This window comes from Aquarana catesbeiana, linkage group LG10 (genome assembly GCF_042186555.1).
Source record: "Aquarana catesbeiana isolate 2022-GZ linkage group LG10, ASM4218655v1, whole genome shotgun sequence".
NCBI classification, from domain to species: domain Eukaryota; kingdom Metazoa; phylum Chordata; class Amphibia; order Anura; family Ranidae; genus Aquarana; species Aquarana catesbeiana.
Window position 1 is genome coordinate 24,923,438 of NC_133333.1, and position 24,104 is coordinate 24,947,541.

Sequence of the window (24,104 nt, forward strand, 5' to 3'; positions counted from 1 at the left end):
AGCCTTGACTGCACGTCATTGCTCTGGACAACCTTACTTAAAGTGACCATGCCTGTGCAATATGTGTCCAGTTGGCCACTTTTCGTTGCCTCCGTGGGTGCACACTACAATGCAGAAGCACAACTAGGAGAAAGGATTGGTCAATCTTATAGTAGGATCAGCAGATATCATATTTATGAAGGCTGCAGATTATAAAATATTGAAAAAAATTCTTGAAATACCAGCAACATTATTCTCACCCCTCCCTTTAACGCTTCTCTATCCTTCTACATCTTCAGCAATTACAGGAAATACACCTGATATTTTTACCTGCAAGGTCACCCAAGAGTGATCCGTCTCTGATCCCCTGATCATCCACCACCCCGACCTCCACCTACCATGGGCTTTGCCATCCTGACTGCCACCCTCCTTCTCATACAATACGGTGAGTGACCTTTACTATCTACATTACTCTATAAATTATAACAATACTTCCGAACCAGTAACAACGTTCCTTCTGGCTACTGAAAGTAGTTTAAAAGGACTAACAAAGGATTATAATAAAGCTGCCTAAAGCCTTCATATTCCTCTACCTAAAGTGTAAGTAAAGCAAAAAAATAAAGTAAAAGTAAAGATTTGAATATTGAAGGAAAGGGTTAGAACCCCCATCAGTTTTTTTTTTTTGCTGTCTGTCATCCCACTGGAGGGATTCACCCTCTCTATTTCTCCTGGTGGAATGGCGTAATAATAGCCATAGCAGCCCAATAGGGTGAATCCTCTTTGAATATCTCTAGCCAGACCCCTAAATGTACCTCTGGGTTCTTTTTGGGGTCCTCTAGGCTCTACCTCAGAGTTGCTGTGGGTGAGGAGGCAGTCTTCCAAAGCGGACCCCTGTTCTCGTGTCAACTGTTTAGGAGGGCTTTTTAGAGAAATCTCCTCTCACCTTCCATTGAGTTGTTTGAACACTGCAGTAATGCTGTTAAAATCATAATCTGTGAAACAAAGTTAAAAAAAAAAAAAAAATTATATTAAAAAGTTTGGCGCTTACATTTTAAAGAAACAGAGATTATATATATATATACACATACATACACACACACACACATTCTGCACTAGTGAATTAGATAATACCACATATAATTGAGTGAAATATTGCACATACCAATAATAAGAAAAAAAACCTGTAAAAAACAAAAAAACAAAAACAGATCCCTCATTTTATGGAACTTATTTATTTATTTAAATCTCAGATTTTTATTTATAGCATATATATGTTTATATATAGGAGATTTACACAAAAAATATATATATATATATATATATATATATATATATATATATATATATATATATATATATATATATATATATATATATATATATTTTTTTTTTTATTATGAATTTCTGTTGATTCGAATTGCACTGTTGCACTTTGTTAATTGGATATGTGATTGCATATTATGTTTCTAGGATAAGCGAATCAATTTTCTTTTTACACTTTACATTTTAAAACTCCCTATAAAGAAAAACTATGCTAACAAATTAGGGGCTTCCACTGGTGACCCCTTTTTGAAAATGCTCTCTGAGCTCTCTCTGCTCAATAGATAATAAACTAACTGGCCCAAGTAGTAGTATGCAATCATTTTAATTTTTTTTTAATTGTTTATTGAAAGACTTTCAATGTACAATGGGTTACAGCGGATATTGTAACAAGATAAAAGAGAGAAGTCCAGAGGTCGATACATTGGTGCTAATATAATCTGACTAATTAACATGAATATGTAAATCCCATAAACTTAGCAATGATGTCACTTTAAAGCTATATGTTTAGGCGGGGCTTTTTTTCCCCTCAGAGAGTAAGTGCAGGGGACTTCCCCCCCTTCTGAGTCACTCTTTGCCTCCGCCCCCTACCCACCCCCGAGCACCGTCCCTTGGTTCCACCCCTATCCGCCTCCCAGTACCGTCCTTTGGTTCCACCCCTATCCGCCTCCCAGTACCGCCCCTTGGTTCCACCCCTATCCGCCTCCCAGTACCATCCCTTTTAGAGAATACAGAACCAAGTATTATTTTGTGGTGCCAAGTAATTTGTATGGTATTTGTTAATAACAAGAAAAGCAGTAAAATAGAACCTCTGCAAAACAGCAACATTAGACCCCACCCTAGCAACAATAGATCCCCCCCAGAAATAACAAATCCCCCTAGCAGCAAGAAATCCCCCAGCAACACTAGACCCACCCCAGCCTCAAAGACATAGACCCCACAGATCTCCTAGGGGTGGCTCCTTCTCTGCAGCTGGACGCAGACCGCTCTTTGGGATCAGCCCTGCAGCACTGGACACGTTCTCAGAACTAGTCACTTTTTTGTATATATGCATTATTACTAAGCCATCCTCACTGGAATGTAGATTTTATATTATATATATTTTTTTTGTTTGTTTTTGTTTCACAACATATATTTTTTTCATTGTAGAATGTATTATGTTACATATATGGTACATACTAATTTTGGTTAACATTTCGGAACTCTAATCACAATGGACTAGCATATATTCAAGTCCACAGGTATTAATATTTCACTAGGTACACTCTTTTCTACTGGCTTGCCAATACCAATCTAGCACAGGGGCTGCCAGAGGGCGTAACACATCCTGGACACATTTTTTCACACCAGGACATAAATCTGTTTTTAGCACATTTTTTTTCAAAGACATCAGCAGTTTGCCATTTTACCCTTCCTGTTTAACCACATTGGTCTGCCGTTATTACATCTGTGCAGCGGTTGCCGGAGGGTGTAACACAACCCAGACACACTTTCCTATATTAGCACATAGTCAGACTTCACATACACACATTTTTTTCTTATTTTAAATAGTGTCACATTTGCACATCAGCCTTTACCTAAAGTACTAGCACTGGTTTTACACAGAGGACGTAGCACCATTACAGGAGAGCCAACATTGGTGTTCCCTTTATTCATATGTACTCCCCTTTCTGAAACTTGGACTTGGACATAGGGGGGGTAATACATCTGAATACTATTTCACAAAGTATTGCAGTTGCACCCTGTGAAGGGTGTATGCACACTGACGTCCATGTTTATTTTTGTACGCCTCCTTCTAACTTGGACGTAGCCATTAGAGGGTAACATTTCTGCATATTGTCTCATAAGGCACTGCATATATATATATTTATTAGTGACTCAGATACCCTCTGTTGTAAACTTACTATATATACATTATTATTTTGGTACTTTGTTTATTAACCTCCTCACACATCTACACCTGGGTCTGGAAGACTGCAGAGGGTGTAACACAGCAGTTCTATCACAATAAAGGTGTTTTTTCTTAATTAGAACAACACCACACCTACATCCCCTTTCATATTTACTTTAGTACACCCCACCTAGGTGGTGGTGTATCTGTAGAGGCAGCAGTTCATTCTTTAACTTTTTTTCTGACTTGTATCCTGTGCACGGATTTATCCGTACACCTTTCAATAGACTCCACACCAGCAGCAATAAATCCCCCCCAGCAACAACAGATCCCCCACAACAACAATAGGCCCCCAGCAACACTAGACCCACCCCAGCAACAATAGATATCCCCAGCAACTATAGATTCCCCCCCCCCCCCCCAAACAACAGCCTTAAAATGTCCATTGTGTATGAGGCCTTAGGGGTACATCCATACAGATGAGGTTGGGTTGTGTCACACATGTTCATTTTGGATGGCACCCCATTGCACCTTCAGAACAAGGCAGATCGGCCCCATATCGTTGTTTTACATGTGATCATTTTATGTTTGTCAACCATTCACAGGCAATGCAGCAAACCTGATAATAACAAGTCCAAATGCTTCTCCAACCGTACTGACTGGAGATCCCATCAACCTGAATATTTCCTACAACTCAACTCCCACATTGATAATATGGCAATATGGCAACGGCATTTTAATGGCTACATGGATCAATGGAACTGGGTGGAGCGCTGACAATTACAAAAACCGTCTGACACTACATCAACAAAACATATCTATTGGTAATTCCGCCACAAAAGACTCCGGAGAATACACGGTCACAGTTACTGATACAAATAGGGATTCTGGCTCTTTTAAATTCAATGTGGTTGTCAGAGGTGAGTCTTGGCTCCTTTGGTTACCTTGGCTAAAATCACCATGCTTTACTAAATACGGGAGAAGCATGTATTATGGTCCAAATGGTGGGGTTGGCCTTTAAGGTTTATGGTGTATTTTATAGGATTGCACTATTCAGGTCTTCTGCTTTAAAGTGGCATTGAATGGTCAGACCTTCCTCTCCTTGTGTGAGGTAGGGAAAAGAAGAACTTCCCTGATTAATATTTACACCTAGGCAATTATTTCAGCTTATCATCTGGCTAAACTATAGCAAACATGAAGGAAACAAATGATTCTATTATAAGTACGAAAACGAGAACCCAGAAGGTGCTATTGGAACAAGTAAAATGAAGATATAGACATAGAGTTAGGGGACCATCTCTGGACCGTTGGGCGAAGTAGCTGTACGCAGTATATTATCACTGAGCAGCTTTGTAAAGACACGGAATGCCCAGATAGGAAACATGAAACTACAGAACACGCAACCATGAAACATGCAACTACAATAGTGGTCAATAGGTATATTTGGTTATTTGTGCCCCAGTTTCAGAATTTTATATTTTTCTTTACCAAAAGGTGGGCAAAAAATTAAAGCGGTAGTAAAGCCTGCTTGGTCATTTTTACCTACAGGTAAGCCTACATCTTAAAGTGGTTGTATAGTCTATTTTTTAACTTTTACCTACAGGTAAGCCTATAATAAGGCTTACCTGTAGGTAAAAAAAATATCTCCTAAACCTGTACGGTTTAGGAGATATTCCCCTTGCTATGAGCCGCTGACTGCAGCGGCGCATGCGCACAGGGGATTCTCGGCTTAAGGCCCGGCAGCCGCCGGACCTTGCCGGGAAAGAAATCTCCCACGCGCATGCACGGGAGTGACAACATTGCGGCTCCAGCCACTCATAGCGCTGGAGCCGCGATACCCGGAAGACACGCCGAGGCAACATGTCAGCTACCTCGGCGTGGACAAGGTAAGATACCGACGCCTCGGTCTAAGGTAAGCATTTCATGATGAGCTAGTATGTGGTGCATACTAGCTCATTATGCCTTTTGCCTTACAGGGGTAAAAAAAAAAAAAAAATAATAATGTCAGCGGGTATACAACCGCTTTAAGGCTTACCTGTAGGTAAAATGAATATCTCCTAAATGCGCACCGTTTAGGAGATATTCACCATGAATGCAGCCAGTTACGTCACCGGCGCATGCACTCTGAAGGTCTGGCATACCCTGCTAGACCTTCATGCCGGAACCCGAGGGCTCCCACATGCATGCGTGCAAGTAACATCATGGCGTCACATAGCCGCAGTGCGCAAACCCGGAAGAAAGACCAGGGGAACAGGTTAGCCCTCTCAGTGGTGACAACCCGGCACTGGAGGGCTTCAGTCCAAGGTGAGTATTTCATAATGTGCAAGTATGCAATGCATACTTGCACATTATGCAATTGTCTTAGAAGTGTTTTTTTTACATCTGCTGTTTACATCCGCTTTAACTGTACCTCTTGTTTTAACAGAGAGAGTCCTGGAAATCCAAAGTAATGACACTGGCATATATAGAACGGGGGCAAACATAAGTCTGACCATCTGGTATGATGGTAACCCATCAGAAATATTTTGGTTTTATAACGGTAACCCGTTCGTCATTAAAACAGAAAACAATGAATACATTTCTGACAGAATTAGAAGTCGAATGGTCCTCCAAGAAAATGGATCTCTGCTAATTTATAACACCACCAAAGATGATGCAGGAAACTATTCTATCAATGTGACAGCAACAACAACAATAACAACAACTAATACTACTACTATTGTCTCCGGTTCACAGAGATTTCAGGTGAAATTCTATGGTAAGGGTTACTTTAAATTGAGAGTGAATATATTATGCACACATACACGAAGTCCGACACAACAAAAACAAGACTGTGCCTGTACTCTATATTTAACAAAAGAAAATCAACAACAATTCACTTTTAAAATGGTTTCCTTCTGAGTTGCCACACAGTTGCATACGATGCGGCCAACATTCAACACAATTCTACGGATCATTATCTGAAAGACTCTTGAGGATTTCTGCCATTTTTGATTTCTTCTACCAGTAAGGGGGTCTACAATTGGCTAGATGCTAATGCCAAATTGCACAAATCCCTGTCCCGCTTCTTCTTGGATAGAACAATTACCTACCTATTGTTGATGGAACCCTCCGCCATATTGTGTCATAATCCTGGCCAGAGACCTGCTCTCGACATCCCCCCCCCCATAGGGTTTAGGAATAAGGAATGCATTTTCCAGACTTTACAGTAACTTCATAAAGATTTACGTGACATCTGATATCACCTTTGACATACTATCAGAATTCTTCTGTGCCGAACGACATCCCCAAGAGTAGATATTATGTAGTCGTCATTTCTGTGCAGAACAAAAAGCAAACATCTTAGAAGTTAATTTTCCCTTTGCATCTCGGCCAGTTTCCTGCTAAGCCAGCTGAGATGTGATCAGTCTATGGCCGGCCACAGCATTTAGCTCCCATCACGGTGTAGGATCAAGATCCCTTCTATAGTATACCAGTCTCTTCCCAATATGCCTCTATGGCTCTGTGCAGCTAGGCATGCTCCCAGATGGCATTTATTTCCCAACCTTCCCCCACTATTTATAAAATGCTGTTCCACCTAGCTTGGGACTTCAGCCCTGCAAAGGGCCCTTTAGATCAACTCTGTAGGAGACTAGATGACGCTCCGGGGTCTACAGCTCCCATGCCCTGACTTCTCTAGGCCTCTCCCTCATTTGGCATTTATATGGGCACCAACTACATCCATGACTAAGAAGGGACTTTTTACCCAATTAGAACTTTCCCATACCATACTATAATGGGAACACAGCCTCCTAGTGACAGGCAAACTAACTGCACCTGCCAACATACAGACAAACTTGATCTTCGGGAAGAGGTATAAATCGCAGGGAGCTAGGGCTGGTGAAGAGGGTTGGTGCTAAAGCACAGTGAGGATGTTATCAGCTACAAATCGCTTCTGAAGCAGATTTTTTTTAATTTCACAAGAAACTTGATGTTAATTTACTGTTCACTCTTGCACAGCAACATTTTCTAAATAAGGGTAAGAACATGTTCTGTACCCATCTCTTTGCCTTTTCCCTCTCATTCTTGATTCCCGAAGTACAAGATTAGCCTTGTATGCGTACATACACTAGACACCCGCTCCTTCCGTTTTTGCCTATTAGTGCTGGATACATTTTCCACTGCAATCAGTGATAATGCGTCTGTGTTCCTATGATATGCTCTCTTGTGATCGCCCTGCATGGGTGACCAGTGGCTTTATCATTTTTCATGTGCACCAATAAAAATTTTTGTACCAGAAATCAGTATAAATGCATTGAAAAGCACATCATTGTACATTAAAGTGGAACTTCAGTAATTTTTTCATCTTTCCATCTATTAAATCTTCTGCCCTTGTTGTTTTAACTTTGGATAGTAAAACATTTTTTTCTGCCAGTAAATACCTTATACAACCTACTTCCTATTTCTTGTCTGGTCACTAGCCTAGGCTTATGAAATCACGTACAGCTCTCTCTCTCACTCTCGTGAGAGTTTGCCAGGAAGGGAGGGGGCCAATGAAAACTGCTGAGCTGGAGGTGTGCCTCTGTGTGTCTGTGTAAATCCAGGAAGTGGACAGGCAGCAGCTTCAGCTGCCCACAGTTAAAATGGATGCAGCCAGGCTCTGTGGCATATTTGGCAAGTACAAATATATACAGAGTATATCAAATAATATGCAAAGTGTTTGGAGGGAAGCTTCAGAATGGCAAAGATGTTTTTTTTATTACATATGTGAGCAGACTGCAGTTCCCCTTTAACATGGGTTAATGTGCAATACAATAGAAAGAAAGTTTGCCACAGCTAGCTGACTATGCTGTTTGTGGACCACATCCCGAATACATATATTGAAAAATGGGTTCCTCAAATTGGGATTTTAAACGGACCACAAACAGTAAATCGTAAAAAAAATTACGAATTTATTGATATATATATATATATATATATATATATATATATATATATATATATATATATATATATATATAACGAATGACATAAATAACAAAAAATTCAAGATGATAAAAACAAACACATATTGTTGGGGGCAGATGTAAAGCCAACTGAAAGCTGTCAACCGACAGAGCGTCCAACGCGTTTCAAAAACACACAGTGTAGATCTTCAGGGACTAAAAGGGCTTGAAACTTCCAAAGCTGTAGCTTCAGTCCCAAGTGTAATGCCCTGTACACACGGTTGGAATTTCAGACAGAAAATGTGCGATCGGAGCTTGTCGGAAATTCCGACTGTGTGAATATAATATTTTTATTTGTCATATGTCCCAAAAATATTTTTTTTATGTTTTTAGATTTTGTATTATTTGGTTTTATTTTTTTTCATTCTGATCTCCTGTTATTTTTTAAATTTTTTTTTTTTGATCTTCAGAATAGTTTTGGATGTGTTTTGTGTGTCAAGTTACCACAATATTATCTTGTCTTTTTTAATCTCAAGGAGGTTGCTTGGTGTTGGTGTCTCTTGTTAATTTCACATTGTATTTTTGACATTGTATTTTTGAAATGTACCTGTCTACTCACAAACTGTCCTTTTTGAAGGAAAAAAAATACCTTTATTAAGGGGTTATAACCAAAGAAAGAGGGAAGGCAACGCTGGAGAAACTGCTGAAATTGGTGAAGCCTTTGGCCCCCAGGGCACACATCAACTATTTTAATGCAGAATTGGTGGCCTGAGGAGTCCATATATAAAGAAGTACAATCTAGTCCAGAAGTCCAAGTGATCATGAACAGCAGCAGATGACATCTATGTCCCCAGGCTGTGGTCATACAAGAGCCGGCATCTTTTGTCAGACCAGACTGAACCCAGGTCATCACTTTCTTGTCTTCCTTCCACTCTTCCTTCTAGGCTGTGTCTGTGGTGTTGGAGTTGTGGCAGGAGGAGGAGGAGGATGATGCAACTCACACGTGGGTATTGGGTGTGATTTGGCCACTTACCCCCTTAGTTAATGTTTCAAGAAGGATTTCCTCACACATGAGGCGTTGGCCCTCCTCCATGTCCTGCAGTTTGGTGGCAGCCATGGAGGCAAAGGCCTCTTCACGAGTGGGGGTGGCTCTGAGGGCCACAGAAGCCTCCCCAATCAGCCTGAGTACTGACTCCTCCACGTTACTCCCCTTCCTGGGTCTTTTGGTTGGAAGGCGGAGGGGAGGGACCTGAGATTCTGTGAGGCTCCTACTGGGCCCGGCCTCCTCCTGGCTGCCACATTCCACAGCCTCCTCCTGGCTGAGGTCCTCCTGTGTATGAAAAAGGGAGATAGTTTTAGTTTTTTCTTCATCAATCACACACAATTTTCATCTCATGACTGTTGCAAATTGAATGTTAACAAATATAAAAGATTATCATTCTAAGCCCAGCATTTTTCATTCTTGTCCCAATTATTTTTGCCCACTACTGTCTATTGATATGTAAAACACTTTATTAAATCAGCAATTAGTGATCAATAATAAAATCTAGTAAACATTATTTATTTATTGACCAGAAATCTGGAGAACAATGCTATACCTGGCTCAAGCTGGGCTCCTCCACTTCTTCCTGGCTGGAAGTCCCAGGTTGGATATCGGAAGCCTCAGCTGGGGTGGAAGATAGGGTGGAAGGAAGAGGGGAAGAAAGGGTTGGGAGGGATTCCCTGACTTCAGTCTGGTCTGACAGAAAACAAAGTCTCTCATAGTACCACAGCCTGGGGACATAAATGTCATCTGCTGCAGCTCCAGATCTCTGGGAATCCTGGACCTTCTTGCACTCCATAAGATAAGTGCTCCTCAGGCCACCAATTTTGGCTTTTAAATAGGGGATGGTTGCTGTGGGGACCACCGGCTTCACCAACTCCAGCAATTTCTCCAGCGCTGCCTGTATTTGTCTATGAACAGGGGGAGGAAGTTGTGGTCATTGAAGCCATCCATTTTATCTGCAATACACAAGACAAACCCTATTGTCAGGCTAAAGTCTCCTAATCTTGTCCCAATATAGGCCTCAATCTATAAGCAGTATAGGCCCAAGTTAAAATTGTACCTTCATTATCACGATCGGCGCTTCCGATACTCCTTCCTCCGCTCACAGATCGTACGTACGACGCACGCATTTTAAGCTTTATATACACCACACATGCGTAAAACTCCGCCCGCCCCTGGCATTCTTTCTAGTCTATTCCCCGCCCCTTCTCTTTTGGCGCAGTGGGGAAGAACACATGGCGGAGACACAACAGGTGCATGATAATTCCAGCAACAAGGAGGAGGAGGAAAGCCCGGAGCCAGAAACATCACAATCCCGCAGGAGAAGATTTAAGGCCTCAAATATGGCCTTTGTTGAGATGGTGGACACATTGAAAAGGGCCGACTATGATGGGAAGTATGGACCTTACCCAAACGTCAGAAAGGCCAAAATCATGATTAAAGTTGTGAAGAGTCTGCACAGGAATTTTGGGGTACGACGATCCAAGGATCAACTGAGGAAACGGTGGTCGGACCTCAAATTAAGGGAGCATGATCGGTATAGAAGGATCAGGAGAGTGCTGCAAAAAAGTAAGTAGCTGTCCTGTGTTCCTATTCTTTATTTGTATTACATTCCTGCTGCTCCATGTGCTTTTCTTTACTGTTGTACAGTTTAAAATGGCAACTTTCATGATCATGGACATATTATTCGTTCGTAGGAAACATTGTTCGTTCGGCCACTAAAACATCATGTTTTGGCCAGATGCAGTTCAATACATTTTTTCTGGCCTACTTCCCTTAAAATAAGTTGGTTGTCTGTATGGATTTGTAACTAGAATGAAATGCAAACTAGATTCTGTGTAAGGAGAGGACACTCAGCAGCTGTTTACACATCTGGACGCTGGAGCACTAGTGTAGGACACCAGAACACCCTTTTTATTAGGGGGCCCACACAGGTGTTCCAGTGTATACTATAGGGGTGTCTCCATCTGTGAAGCTTGTACAAAACAGGTAAGTATTCAATCTTGACAAAGGACAAAAATATTTCTTCATCTTGGAACTCTGCCAAAACAGACAATTGTACCCCACTTCCAAGCATTGTTTCATATTCATATTCCTGCCATCAAGTATACCTATTTTTTTACATAGGAGAGAAAAGACTTGGAGGACACCACTCAGAAGAGACTAGAGATCCCCCACCTCAGGAAGAAGGGGAAATCCCCCAAACCCAACCAGAGGAGGAGGGAGACGTTATAGAAATTGTCACCACAACAGGTGAGCGTCTGCGACCACAGGCTCAGGTAAGAGATGGATGCCTGCATATTTCTAATACATGGTGTGTTTTTTGAAAGTGCCCAGATCCTGATCGGGGAGATCATGGGGAGTAATAGAGATTTAGAAACCCTAAAGAAAATAATCAATGATGTTCAAAACAAAATGAAGAACATCTTTGATGTTTTAGGAAGAATATAAAACACCCAGAAATCCCTAACTTATTGCAGGTTTATTTTTTTTTTTATGACTAATTTTTGACATATTAGATAAGCCAAATTTTGAAGATGCACACAGTGTGCCAACATGTGCTATCTGCCATCACAGGAGATCAATGTACGCGTTTTGTGGGTGCAACCCCTTCCTCACTAATAAAGTAGCTGAGAGGAAGGGGTTGCACCCCCAAAACGCATCCCTTGATCCCCCATGATGGCAGCTAGCACATGTTGACATTCGGCAATTTGTGTGCATCTTCAAAATTTGGCTTTTCCAGGGGTGACATCACCCCATCTGCTGAACGCAATATCAAACAGTTTGTAAATACTCATGTCTGATATTGCCTTCACTTTCTACAAGTTGAACTTTGTAAGTTCTAGAATTGTGTATTGTTTTATGGTTTTAAACATGCCTGTTTTACCTATTAAAGGCTATTTTGTAGAAATGTGAACTCAAAAAGTTTTAGACAACAAACATGTTGGTTTGTAAAAAATACCTTTTATAAACGCACATGTGATTGTGCTTTAAGTAAAAATTTGGATAATGACCAATGTGTGGCTTCTTCTTTCAATTCTCAAAAGCAATTTTTGGAGTAAAGTTGTTTTTTTTCCCTGGCAATGGTTGCTATTTACTAAAGCCAAATCCACTTTGCACTACAAGTGTAGTTTCAGTGCAGTTCCAAGAGCACTTTTAGTGCAAAGTGTATTTTTCTTTAGTAAATAACACACAGTGCTTTATAATTTTACACAATCACGCCATTTTCAGGACTCCCCAAATTTCGGTCGTGGTGCTGAAAATGATGAAGATTTTTGTCAGTAATGCATTACATACATTAACAACAAAAACAGCCCCACAACATACTTTTATAATATTAGCCGAAGAAGAGATTGTCACCTCATGTCTGAAATAAATTTTGTTTGTACTGTTGAATCAATAGGCCAACTAAAGAATACCATTAAAAGAAAACCGAGGAGACAGCTAAAAGAAAGGCAAGCAGGAGATAAAATATTTCTTAAGTTTGAAAGATATCTTTTATTCAAAAATGTCTCAGACATTGTCTGGCATATTGATGGCCCCCCTACCCACAAAATATTCCATGTATCTTAGAGGGACCTCACGGGCACTCTGGGGGCGCAAGCCAGGACGGCCAGTTTCAAGCGCCGTCAGCGTTTGTTCATTAGGAATTCCGGCCTCAGGTTCAACTGAGGTAGCATAGTTTAGAGAATTTCTCCTTAAAAAATTGTGGAAAATACAGCAAGCCAGGATGATGTGATTGAGTTTATGTTCCGCCATGTGTATGGGTGTAAGAAATAAGCGGAACCGGCTGGCCATTATTCCAAACGTGTTCTCCACCACTCTTCTGGCTCTGGCCAGCCGGTAATTAAAAACCCTCTGTTCCGGGGTGAGGGTCCTCATAGGAATGGCCGCATAAGATGGTCCCCCAGCGCAAATGCTTCATCTGCAACAAAGACGAATGGGAGTCCTTCCGCATTGTCTTCTCGAGGTGGCAAGCCCAAGCTGCCATTCTGGAGAAGCCTGTTGAACTCGGTCTGGGCGATGACTCCACCATCCGACATCTGGCCATTCTTCCCCATGTCCACATACAGGAACTCGTAAGTAGCCGACACCACCGCCAACATCACAATACTATTAAACCCCTTGTAGTTGTAATAGTATGACCCAGAGTTGGGGGGTGGGACTATGTGAACGCGTTTCCCATCAATTGCCCCTACGCAGTTGGGAAAGTCCCATCGCTGGGCAAAGTGGGAGGCCACAGTGTGCCATTCCTGTGGGTTGGAAGGAAACTGTGGATTCAAACAAGAAAAAAAAATTTAGTAATTTTGCACAAAAACATTGAAAGCAGATTAGACACAAACATTCTTGGCCAACATCAGTATAACATTTATTTTAGGGAGTATTTAAAAGACAAAAGTATAAAGGTCCACCTATCAAATTCCTCACCCCCTCTGATGGCCCATTGAAAAAAAATTTAGGGGGGGGGGGGGGAGAGGTTTTGGACAGGTAACCTTCTCTTTCATTTCATTGAGAGCTGAATGCATAAATAATGTGTGTTACTTTGGCCAGCCCCTCCTTACTTTACACTATTGGCAGCCCACTGGTCATTATACAAAGATATAAATACACACTGTACAAATGTTAGCACATTTTTACATTCTGAAATTACCTATCAAGATAATAGGATACAAAAACTTTAAACATTACAATTTGAAAGTATTCAGGAAGTCCCTTGCACTACATGCTTTGGGGAATTCATCCATAAATATGACCACAAAAGAGGTAGGTATAGTGTGTATGGGTTTGGCAAAGTCAGCAGAGGATTGGTATCAGCTGACTTAGCAGTTGGGGGGAGGGAGGATTCCAAATGATTTTGGGACCCAAAAAAAATAGCCTCTGGTACTCTGCCTGAATTTAAAGAACAAATAACATTTATACACATTTTAGGGGGTGTTTAGGGTAAAGCACTACTATGGAGCTGACAAAATACATTGTTAAGTGACTAGACGAGGTGGATATGGGCCCAGGAGAGCATGCTGGGGAGGTAAGTGAAGGCAAATATGCATGAAGGACAAAAAAAAAAAAAGAAAAAATTCAAGCATGCATGAGGACAAAGGGGACATTCAGAGCATATTACAATCATGGTAATTAAGGAATAAGGAAAGAAATACAATACATTAGTAAACATTAAATACAATAAAATGTGATGTTAAAGGATAAAAATCTTACCTTAATATAGTCCTTCTGCAGGACCTGAATGATGGCAGAACAGGTCTCTGGGATAATGATCCCCAGAGCCTGGAGGGAGAGGCCTGTCGATAACTTGAGGTCCTGCAGGCTTCTCCCTGTCGCCAAGTAATGCAATGTGGCGACTAGCCTCTGCTCCGGAGTGATGGCTTGCCTCAGGTATCCTGCCTGCTGATATAAGGGGTCAGCAAAGCCAACAAACGGTGAAATACGGGGTCAGTCATCCCGAGAAAGTTCCTGAAATCGTCAGGATTATTCTCACGGATCTCACGGAGCAAAGGCATGTGACAGAATTGGTCACACTGGAGCAACCAATTCTTGGTCCATGAACTCCTCCTCGCCCTGTTCATGGACTGGACTTGTGTCAAAGTAAGAAATCCAAACAAGATATTTGGGGGGCACATCCTAAAAGGTGCATTAAAGATGGTGCAGCCATAAGACCTACAGTAGAAGAAAATATTACAGCGCACACATGCAAAAAAGACATTTACCTCCAGCAAGGCTAGTTTAAAACACCTAATAATTTAAAAAAACAAACATTATCAAAAAATATGGGGATTTGGTCACACCATATTGCTATATGGTGCTAAGCCCACCAAGCACGAACTCTACGATGAGTACGTACACGCAACATGGCATCAAGGTAACAGAACGCACTGAAGAACAGCAAGGCCTGTGAAGAGTGACCTGAAAATCAGTAACGAATGGACAAGAACACAATGATAAATCAATGGGAACGCACTGAAGAACAGATACAAACCCACAAGCACAAACTGAACACCAGAAAAACGATCTGAAAACCACGAGGCTGAAAAGCGCGAATCGTCTCTCAAACTTTTACTAACACGAGATTAGCAAAAGGAGCCCAAAGGGTGGTGCGCTTTGTATTGAACTGCCCTTTTATAGACTCATCGTACGTGGTGTACGTCACCGCGTTCTTGACGTTCGGAAATTCCGAGAACTTTGTGTGACCGTGTGTATGCAAGACAAGTTTGAGCCAACATCCGTCGGAAACAATCTGATGGATTTTGTTGTTGGAATGTCGGAACAGCAGAAATGACTCAACAATTAGAGAGTAAATGATCCGTCAGAGCCACGCATGGATACTGACCAGGATGTCATTGACAGATGGTAATTTACACGTGGCACAATAAGCACTTAAAGGGAGTGCAATCGGCCAATAGATTTGACTGCAACATATATCAGATTTGCAGGGACTTCAAAAAGCAGGGGATATTTATCATCCAAAAGCGTATCGTGTCGGTAGTAGACACAGTCTCAGTCTTTGTATATAAGCGTCCACCAGCCAATTGCATAGGGGTCTATCCTATGGCTAAGGTCCTCATATAGGTCTTGCACATGGAGTGGGATAGCTCCTTCCATCTGCCAGGTGTTTGTGGTCCGTTTAAAATGGTAAAAGCGTATTAACCTGTGTCGACCTCCTGTTTGGTGTATAGTAGAACATGAGTTGACATGGGACATGTGTGACACATTGAATAGCAAGATACCTTGGGGTGCCCATTTTAGGAGAGGCTCCCATCAACCCTTCTGGATTGGCAGAAAACTCCATTAGGATAGGGGGTCTGGATAATAGGCAGGGCACTGAATGTGGGTGCAGCCCTTTGGTGGTGGTGAGGATCACACTTGAGGTCCTCCATATTAAGAAAGTTGAACACCGTTGTTATAGAGGGTTTATCCATGGTGTACGTTTCATTCATCGGTGCTGCAAGTTCCACTGAGCTTGAGGTGCAGCGCATTTAGTGGGCACAATGAAAATGGTGAAATGGATGAGTTTTTGTTAGTGGAATCCTTTACATCCTCAGGTTGCGGCCGGTCTCTAACAGCCATAACCCCCCCAAGGCACCAGGCTCCCCAGATACTCTACAAGGACATATTTTCAAAACACAGGAGGAGGAAGTCTCTCAGTGAGTGATGGCATGAAAACCTGAACTCTATACAAATTAGCGTCCTTGTTGCTCGACAACTGGGAGGTTCTAATATCTAGCTATTGGTTTTCGGCCCAAGGAAGAGGTTATTTTTCAGTTTATAAAATACATTATCTTTTATCTTACAATATCTTTTACTTAACAGACCCGGTGGGGAATGTTACAGTGAAACAGTCGCTCCAGGTGGTAAGCGAGGACACCTCTGCAGTAAATGTAACCTGTAGCGCCTCTAGTGGTTACAATGAGGCAGTGACATGGATGAAGGCTGGGGAGTCTATAACTAACAGCACCTACAATCTATTGGATGGGAATCAGACTCTCCAGATAATGCAACCCAACAGAACGTTCAGTGGAAATTATAGCTGCAATATATCCAACGCAGTGTCCTGGAGTATAGGGTACCTCCAGCTCCTTGTCTATGGTAAGTTGTAGCACAAAAGTCTGGTCTGTGTCACCTGTGACTCCAACATACACATTCTTAACAGTGTGATGTAACCCCCAACACTCTTTTGGGTTTAGTTCCACTTAAAAAAAAGCCATGTAAAAATAGGAGTTTGCTAAAAAAAAAAAAATGAAATGTAAAATGATCATATTGTAATTAATATACATCCTTATTAATAGTGACATGTATTATTATTATTAGTAGTAGTAATAATAGTCCTCTATTTAATATAAATATATATATATACACAAACACACAATGTATATATAACAATAATAACAAGTCTTTATATATTATTTATTACGAATATTAATATGTTCATATTTAGCATTAATGTATATATTAATATTATCATGATCACTGATAATAATAGTAAAAGTAACAAACATCTTAGCCCAGCTTCCAATGCTTCCAAGAGGTGCAGGTGATGTCTCGTCCTTGGAGGCTCAAAACCCCATCAGCATGCACTCTTAGGCTCGGTTTACAGCTATGCATTTTTTTGGTGCTTTATGCAGAAACGCACTACAATTCATTTAACATGGTTTCCTATGGGACGCATTCACATCAATGCTTTTTTCAGCCACTGCATTTTTGGAAAGTATCAGGGACTTTTTTAAAACGCAAAACAGTGATTTTTTTTTAACTTTTTTGGTTCAATAGACTTCAATGAAGAGGCTGCAGAAAAGCATGCAGTGCGTTTTTGCCACGATTTGAAGAGATTTCTCTAAAAGGGGAGACAACGCTTGCATACAACTTTTCTTTTACCCTACCTGCCTAACATAATAGCAACAGCGCCATCTAGTGGCAGGCAAGCCAAATGCACCTGGCGAGAAGGTGTAAATCACTGTGGTACCTCAAGCTACTACAGTAAGGCCTGTGGTCCACCAGGTGCTGTGCCCAGCAGCTGTCCTTCTACATAATGAACACAAGGGGTCACTCATTCAGTACAGGTGCCCTTTAAAGAACACCTTGCATTTTTTTTTCATTGATTACAAAGCATTCTCAGCTTGGATGAGGTAAAGAGGAGGAGTGGTGACCTCATGATCTTTAACTGTGTCCATTCAGAGAATGCTTTGTAATCAATGAAAAAAAATGCAAGGAGTTCTCTGAGTGGCAGCGGTGCCGAGTGAGCACCCCCCTGTGGTCAGTGTGCAAAAAAGGCAGCCACACAGCACCTAGAAGAGAGTGGCGATCACTGTAGTAGCTTGGGCCAATCTGACATCACATATGCATTCTTACATTGTGCCAAGCTGGCCCCATATAAGCCCCATGTCATCTCTGGAGTTCAGCTTTAAAACTCCACATTATAGCTTGTTCTTAAACACTAAGGGGAAGGTGTGACGGAACCATTCAGCACCCAGCTTTGGTGCTTCCGCCAGTTCACAGCTTCCTCCAGTCTGGAACCAGGAACCAGATGTTATAGCTGCATATTGCAACCAAAATACTAGACGAGACTAGCTCAGATGCAAAACTGGGACTCTTTATTGAAACTCAGACACATCATTTATAGTACACCAGGTCAAATGAGCCTGATCATATTATTGTATGCAAAGGAACTTGTATACAGAAATACAATTAACATGAGATAATTAACTAGTCACTTAAACCAGCCTAGGTCACTCAATGCCCATCCAGACAATGTTGTGATTAATCAGACAGACAGAAACAATAGGTGTCCCAATTCATAATGGGAGAGACATGCTTAGCAGAGAACACATAACACCTCAATAAACAGACAATAGCAGGAGACCACCAGCCGGCTTGCTGATTATAATAACTTTTGCTATGAGTCTCACAATCTGAAGCTGACATTGATGGTTCACAAAACACATTTTTAATAAAATTTTTATTAGCAAATTTTTTTTTCAAAAAATTGGGGAAGGGTTAGCACCCCTGTCGGTTTACATCCCCAAACTGCCTCATTTCCTGCCCTTCTGTCCCAGGGATGGGGGGGGGAAGCTAAATTTTTCACCAATAGGGTCATAGAGTGCAATAAAAAAAAAAAAAAAAAAAAAGAATAAAAACGCTGCAATGAAACCATTAACATGTTAAAATGTAACTATAAATAACATTTTCCCTCTTGTCTGACAGACCCATTATTGACTGTTACAGTGACACAATCACCCCAGAAGGTGAATGAGGGTGCGGCCTTTGTAAATTTAGGATGTAGCGCCTCTAGTGGCTATACAGAAATGGTGACATGGATGAAGGATGGGCAATCTGTGATCAGCAAGAATGCCTACAGTCTGTTAGATGGGAATCGGACTCTCCAGATAACGCAACCCAACAGGACGTTCAATGGACTCTATATCTGCAACGTATCCAACGCAGCCTACTGGGGTTCTGGGTCCCTAAATCTCACCGTCTCTTGTAAGTAGTAGTTAAACACAGTTTAATCAGCCATGGACATGTCAGAGTTTTACTGAGGCTGCCAGTAGACACAAGATAGAAGTCTTCTAGCTCAAATTAAGTCTCACACTATTTAACATCTGTATAGTCCTCTATCCCCAGCATGTTGTGCTTTGTGACTGATATTTGCTGGTCTTAAAAAGACCTTTTTGTCTCTGTGAAAATGCTGCTTCCTGCCCTCACACTCCGGTGCTCTACTAGCAGAGCTGAGTAACAGCCACACCCCTCAGCACAAACTTACCCAAACAGGCTTGTACAGGAGAGAAGGGGAGGGGCTTGTCTGACCTATTCTGTTACTGATTACCGAGTGCACCGGATCCAACTCTGCTGGCTTTTCACAAATTTTGAATAGAGCAAGGAAGGGCCAGCAATTACGCCAGATCTATATTGCATTTACTTCTGCCAGGATCCCTATTGGGAAGATTTGCCCTCACTTCCTGTATGATCACCAGGACAGTAAATTAAGGGAAATACACCCAGCAGGGACAGACAAAACTTATCAGAGGTTCTAACCCCTAACCACTCTACACAAAACTAAAAAGGAAAAAAAAAATTGGCTGTAGTTTAATATAGAAAAATGCAGCTTGGCAGACTCTAAAGGATGCATCTAAAGACAAAATTGAATACCAATGCGCCCAGTGATGGTGCATGTAATTTTTTTTATGTGCAAATGGGGCAGAATTTTTTTTTTATTAGGCCATTTCCTGTGGTTGAATGATTTTCCTTAATTTAAAGCAATACCACATTTGACCACCAGATAGCACAAAGTATCGTAGAAAATTCCTATGATACTTTGTACCATCAAGTGGCCAAATGTGGTATTTTCTATTTTGAAGGAATAAAAAACATTTTAATAGCACAGGAAATAGCCCAATAACATTTTCTGCACAGAACAAATGTACATGTGATGCGACTTTAAAAAAAATATATATATACACCTCCAAGTGGTTGTTTTTTCCAAGTCAAACGTCTACAAAACCTGACATATTTCTAAATGAAGTAAAAACTCAGTCATCCAAGTTACTTTAGTAATCCTTTTCTCTTCCCTATTTAGATGCCACACTCCGTGCCACCAGCACATATAGCATTATGATAATTCCTCTACTGGGAGGAATTCTGCTTGCTCACTGGTGATTGTTTGCCCTGAAAAAAGCCTATGATGGCAGACAGGTAAGCATATCTTGGTGTTGCAACCCTTAAAGGCTGAGACCACCCACAAGTAAAAACAGCTTTGGGTTTAGGCTTGTTGTTGGAAGTTCCCTTTGGCTGCCTCCACTACCTCTTCATGACTACATAAGATCTTACAACTGAGTTGTTACTTCTCCTCTTTTTCTGATGGTCACAAAGCTGATCAAGAGTGGTCGACATATCCTACCGCATTTTCTATGATATGGAGATCCTATGGTGGGAATTCTAAGTCCTGGTGATGGCTGAAACAGATGGGTGGAGCGGAAAGAACTCAGATCTCAGGTTTTAGAGATTCCACAACCACTGCGTGATTGATTTTCCATAACACATTAAAATGTGAATGTTTTAAATCTTGGTAATTTTGTTGATTTCCTAGTACCTTATTTTATTGAATTATTCAGCACCAACCAATTCTATTTAAATGGAGCACACAGACCAATCACCTCAGTGTCCACCCTAGAGAAGCTTACATTCTCATATCCATTACCAATACATAGGGGTCGATTTACTAAAACTGGAGAGTGCAAAACCTGGTTCGGCTGTGCATGGTATCCAATCAGTTTCTAACTTCGGCTTGTTCAGTTAAGCTTTGACAAAAAAAAACAAAAAACTGGAAGCTGATTGGTTTCTTCGCAGAGCTTCACGTGTTTTTGCAATCTCCAGTTTTAGTAAATCAACTACCACTTTACAGTTGTTCAGACCTTAGGGAGGCCAGAATGTGGCCATTGGGAGTAGAAAATGTCCCGACATCAGTGGGAGGTATAGTGCCCCATGTTTAGTATTAGGAGAGAAGTGTCCCATCATTTGTATCAGTGGAAGGAATATTGCCCCATTATCAGTATCAGTGGGAGGAATAGTGCCCCATTGTTGGTGTCAGTGGAAAGAATAGTGTCCCATCATTGGTGTCATTGGAAGGAATAGTGCCCCAAGGTCTGGATAAAGGCAAGCAAGGGGCCGCATCTGGCCCCTGGGGCAACAGTTTGGAGACCACTGCCATAGACTGTTCATATTGTTCTCCACCCTTGATGATTCCGCATTTTATTTCCTTGTGACAGTACACAGGCAATGCATATCAGTCTCCACTCTGAGGAGCTTGCATTCTCATTTCCTTGTGATAGTAAAGAGACTAGTCATACCAGTCTTCACCCCAGAGGGACTTGCATTTTTATTTCCATGTAAAAGTACACAAACCATTAACATCAATCTCCATCCCTGAGGATCTTTCATACTTCTTTCCTTGTGACAGTACATAGACCATTCATATCAGTCTCCACCCCCGAGGATCTTGCATTCTCATTTCCTTGTGAAAGTACAAACCATTCATATCAATCTCCATCCCTGAGGATCTTTTATACTTCTTTCCTTGTGACAGTATATAGACCATTCACATCAGTCTCCACCCCCTAGGAGCTTACAATTTAATTTTTTTGTGACAGTATGGAAACCAATTAAGTTAGTCTGGGGAGCATTCATTCTGTGACAATCATACAGACACACAATAAATGCTGAATAACCTACAGGTGTGTTTATGGGATGGAATTAAAAGAAAATATAGACACATCCAAACAATATCTTTGGTGAATACAATTTTTTCTTAAATTTATAGGTTTCTGGCAAAATCTTTTTTGTGCACTGAATAAACCAGAGAAGAGGGCTCCTACCTGACAATGCTGTCCTGATCGCCACTGCTTCCTTCCTGAGCCTCTATTAGCTACCAACTGCACATGCCTCTGTGTCCAACCCTTAAAGGATTCATTTAATTCCAGTCAGACCATTTACCCGCCCCTAATCTCCTAATCTACTCTGCTTTCTAGTGGAGAGATCTTTGCAACAACTCAGTCCACCTGCCTCTGTGTGAATGTGGGTCTCATGAACCTCTGCCAGGCTTTGCCCCAATGTCGGTTCCTTTTGAGGTATCTGTTATTTTTCCTCATCTCCACAGGACAGAAACTGGTGGAAAAATACTAAGTCTTAGGGCCAATATGCACTTATCTGTGTTTGTGCCAGGTTTCAATTAAACTGAATCGAAATGCAAAAAAACACGTCAACTCACATTGCTGCACCTTCTAATGAGTTTCTATTGGCTTAAATAGAAAAGGCATCTGTCGATCAATCAGATGGGTGTGAATGAGCCGTTATAGGTGTCACCAGAACAGGAGGTGGAGAGGGGAACTCTTCCTGTACTGGAGAAAATTGAGAGAGTGGAGATATCCTCCTTCGGAGAGATTATCTCATAACTTCTGTTGTCTCTCCAGAAAATGAGATCCTCCTTAAGGTCACAAGGACTGTAATAAATAACAGGCAGGGGTTTAAAACCCTTACCTGTTCTATCCACACCAAAAAAAAAAAAAGTTTTGGCATTAAGTATACTTTAACCATAATACAATTATCACAGTGCAGAAAGAAGAGATTGCATGTCCGGGAAGGAACTAGACAAATATAGAAGATTAGCGCATCTGGAGTATGTGAGAGGATATAAAACAGCAGTGGATTCATCTCGTCTGCATTGGACTGATCCTTGAAGATGGTGACTGATGGACAAGAAAAATATGAAAATAAAATATTTTTTTCCCCTTGCTGTAATTTTTTGTCTAGAAGTAAATAAATAGAATATTTTTGCTCTGTGAAAATCGGAACCAGAGTCGTCTTCTAATTAATAATGGGTGACTGTGCGGGAGAGAAAAGTTAAGAGTCACAATGTGATGATTGCTAATGTGTGACATTTTCCTCTACTCCCGGAAATGGAGACAAATTCCAGTTATGTTTTCAGTAGAATCTAAAAAAATAAAAATAAAAAATAAATAAAAATAAATGTAAAAATGAAAAAAAGGCCACCTTGTGGAGAATTTACATATGTTATATCCATTTAAGCAAACCATTTGGTAGTTTAGAAATTAATAAACATTCACGTTTCAATTCCAATCTGCAGAAACTGCAATTTTTTTAAAATAAATTTGGCAAAAAGGAAATGTTGCTTCCATCCAACATATCGCTCTGGAGGGAGACTTTATCCAAGAATCTCATTATACCACCAACACTTGGTATAGAGCAGGGATATGCAATTAGTGGACCTCCAGCTGTTGCAGAACTACAAGTCCCATGATGCATAGCAAGACTGACAGCCACAAGCATGACACCCAGAGGCAGAGCATGATGGGACTTGTAGTTTTGCAACAGCTGGAGGTCCACTAATTGCATATCCCTGGTATAGAGACAGACATAGGGATAGCAGAGATGGGGACAACAGAGATAGATGGGAGGTGATAGAGACAACAGAGAGACAAAATGATAGAGATGGAAATGATAAGGGCGATTGAGATGATAGAGACAGATCATAGAGACAGGTAATGGAGATGATTGAGACAAAAATAGATATAGAAATAGAGAGAGACAATAGATATGTGGGATTCGTTTAGTTCAGAATTGAAATACAGATTACATTTTTGTTTTTCGAGATTCAGATGCATTAGAATTTCCAAAATCACAGTAGGTATGAATTTCAACGAATATGAAATAAGTTATGACAGGAATTATCCAAATTTGAATACGAATTCAAATTTGAAAATGAATTTGAATTCAAAATGGAACCGTTCCAATAAAGTTTGTAAACGGATAGAAAACTGGCTAAAAGACAGAATTCAGAGAGTAGTGGTTAATAATTCTCACTCTGAATGGTCTAAGGCAGGTGTCTCAAACTGGTGGCCCTTCAGCTGTTGCGAAACTACAAGTC

The 24,104-nt window shown here is 40.9% G+C and overlaps 2 protein-coding genes across 2 annotated transcripts in view; one reads left to right on the forward strand and one right to left on the reverse strand.

Annotated features, from left to right (window-relative positions):
* Positions 1 to 24,104, reverse strand: part of IGLON5 (IgLON family member 5) — an 859,278-nt gene that overhangs the window by 173,944 nt on the left and 661,230 nt on the right. The gene's annotated exons all lie outside the window — the stretch shown is intronic.
* On the forward strand, positions 144 to 23,004 carry LOC141110475 (pregnancy-specific beta-1-glycoprotein 2-like). Its single transcript, XM_073601833.1, has 7 exons — positions 144 to 424; positions 3,796 to 4,110; positions 5,616 to 5,948; positions 16,481 to 16,756; positions 18,869 to 19,147; positions 20,241 to 20,356; positions 21,981 to 23,004. Exons 1-6 carry the CDS (start codon positions 379 to 381, stop codon positions 20,318 to 20,320), a joined length of 1,329 nt encoding a protein of 442 aa, XP_073457934.1. The 5' UTR covers positions 144 to 378; the 3' UTR covers positions 20,321 to 20,356; positions 21,981 to 23,004.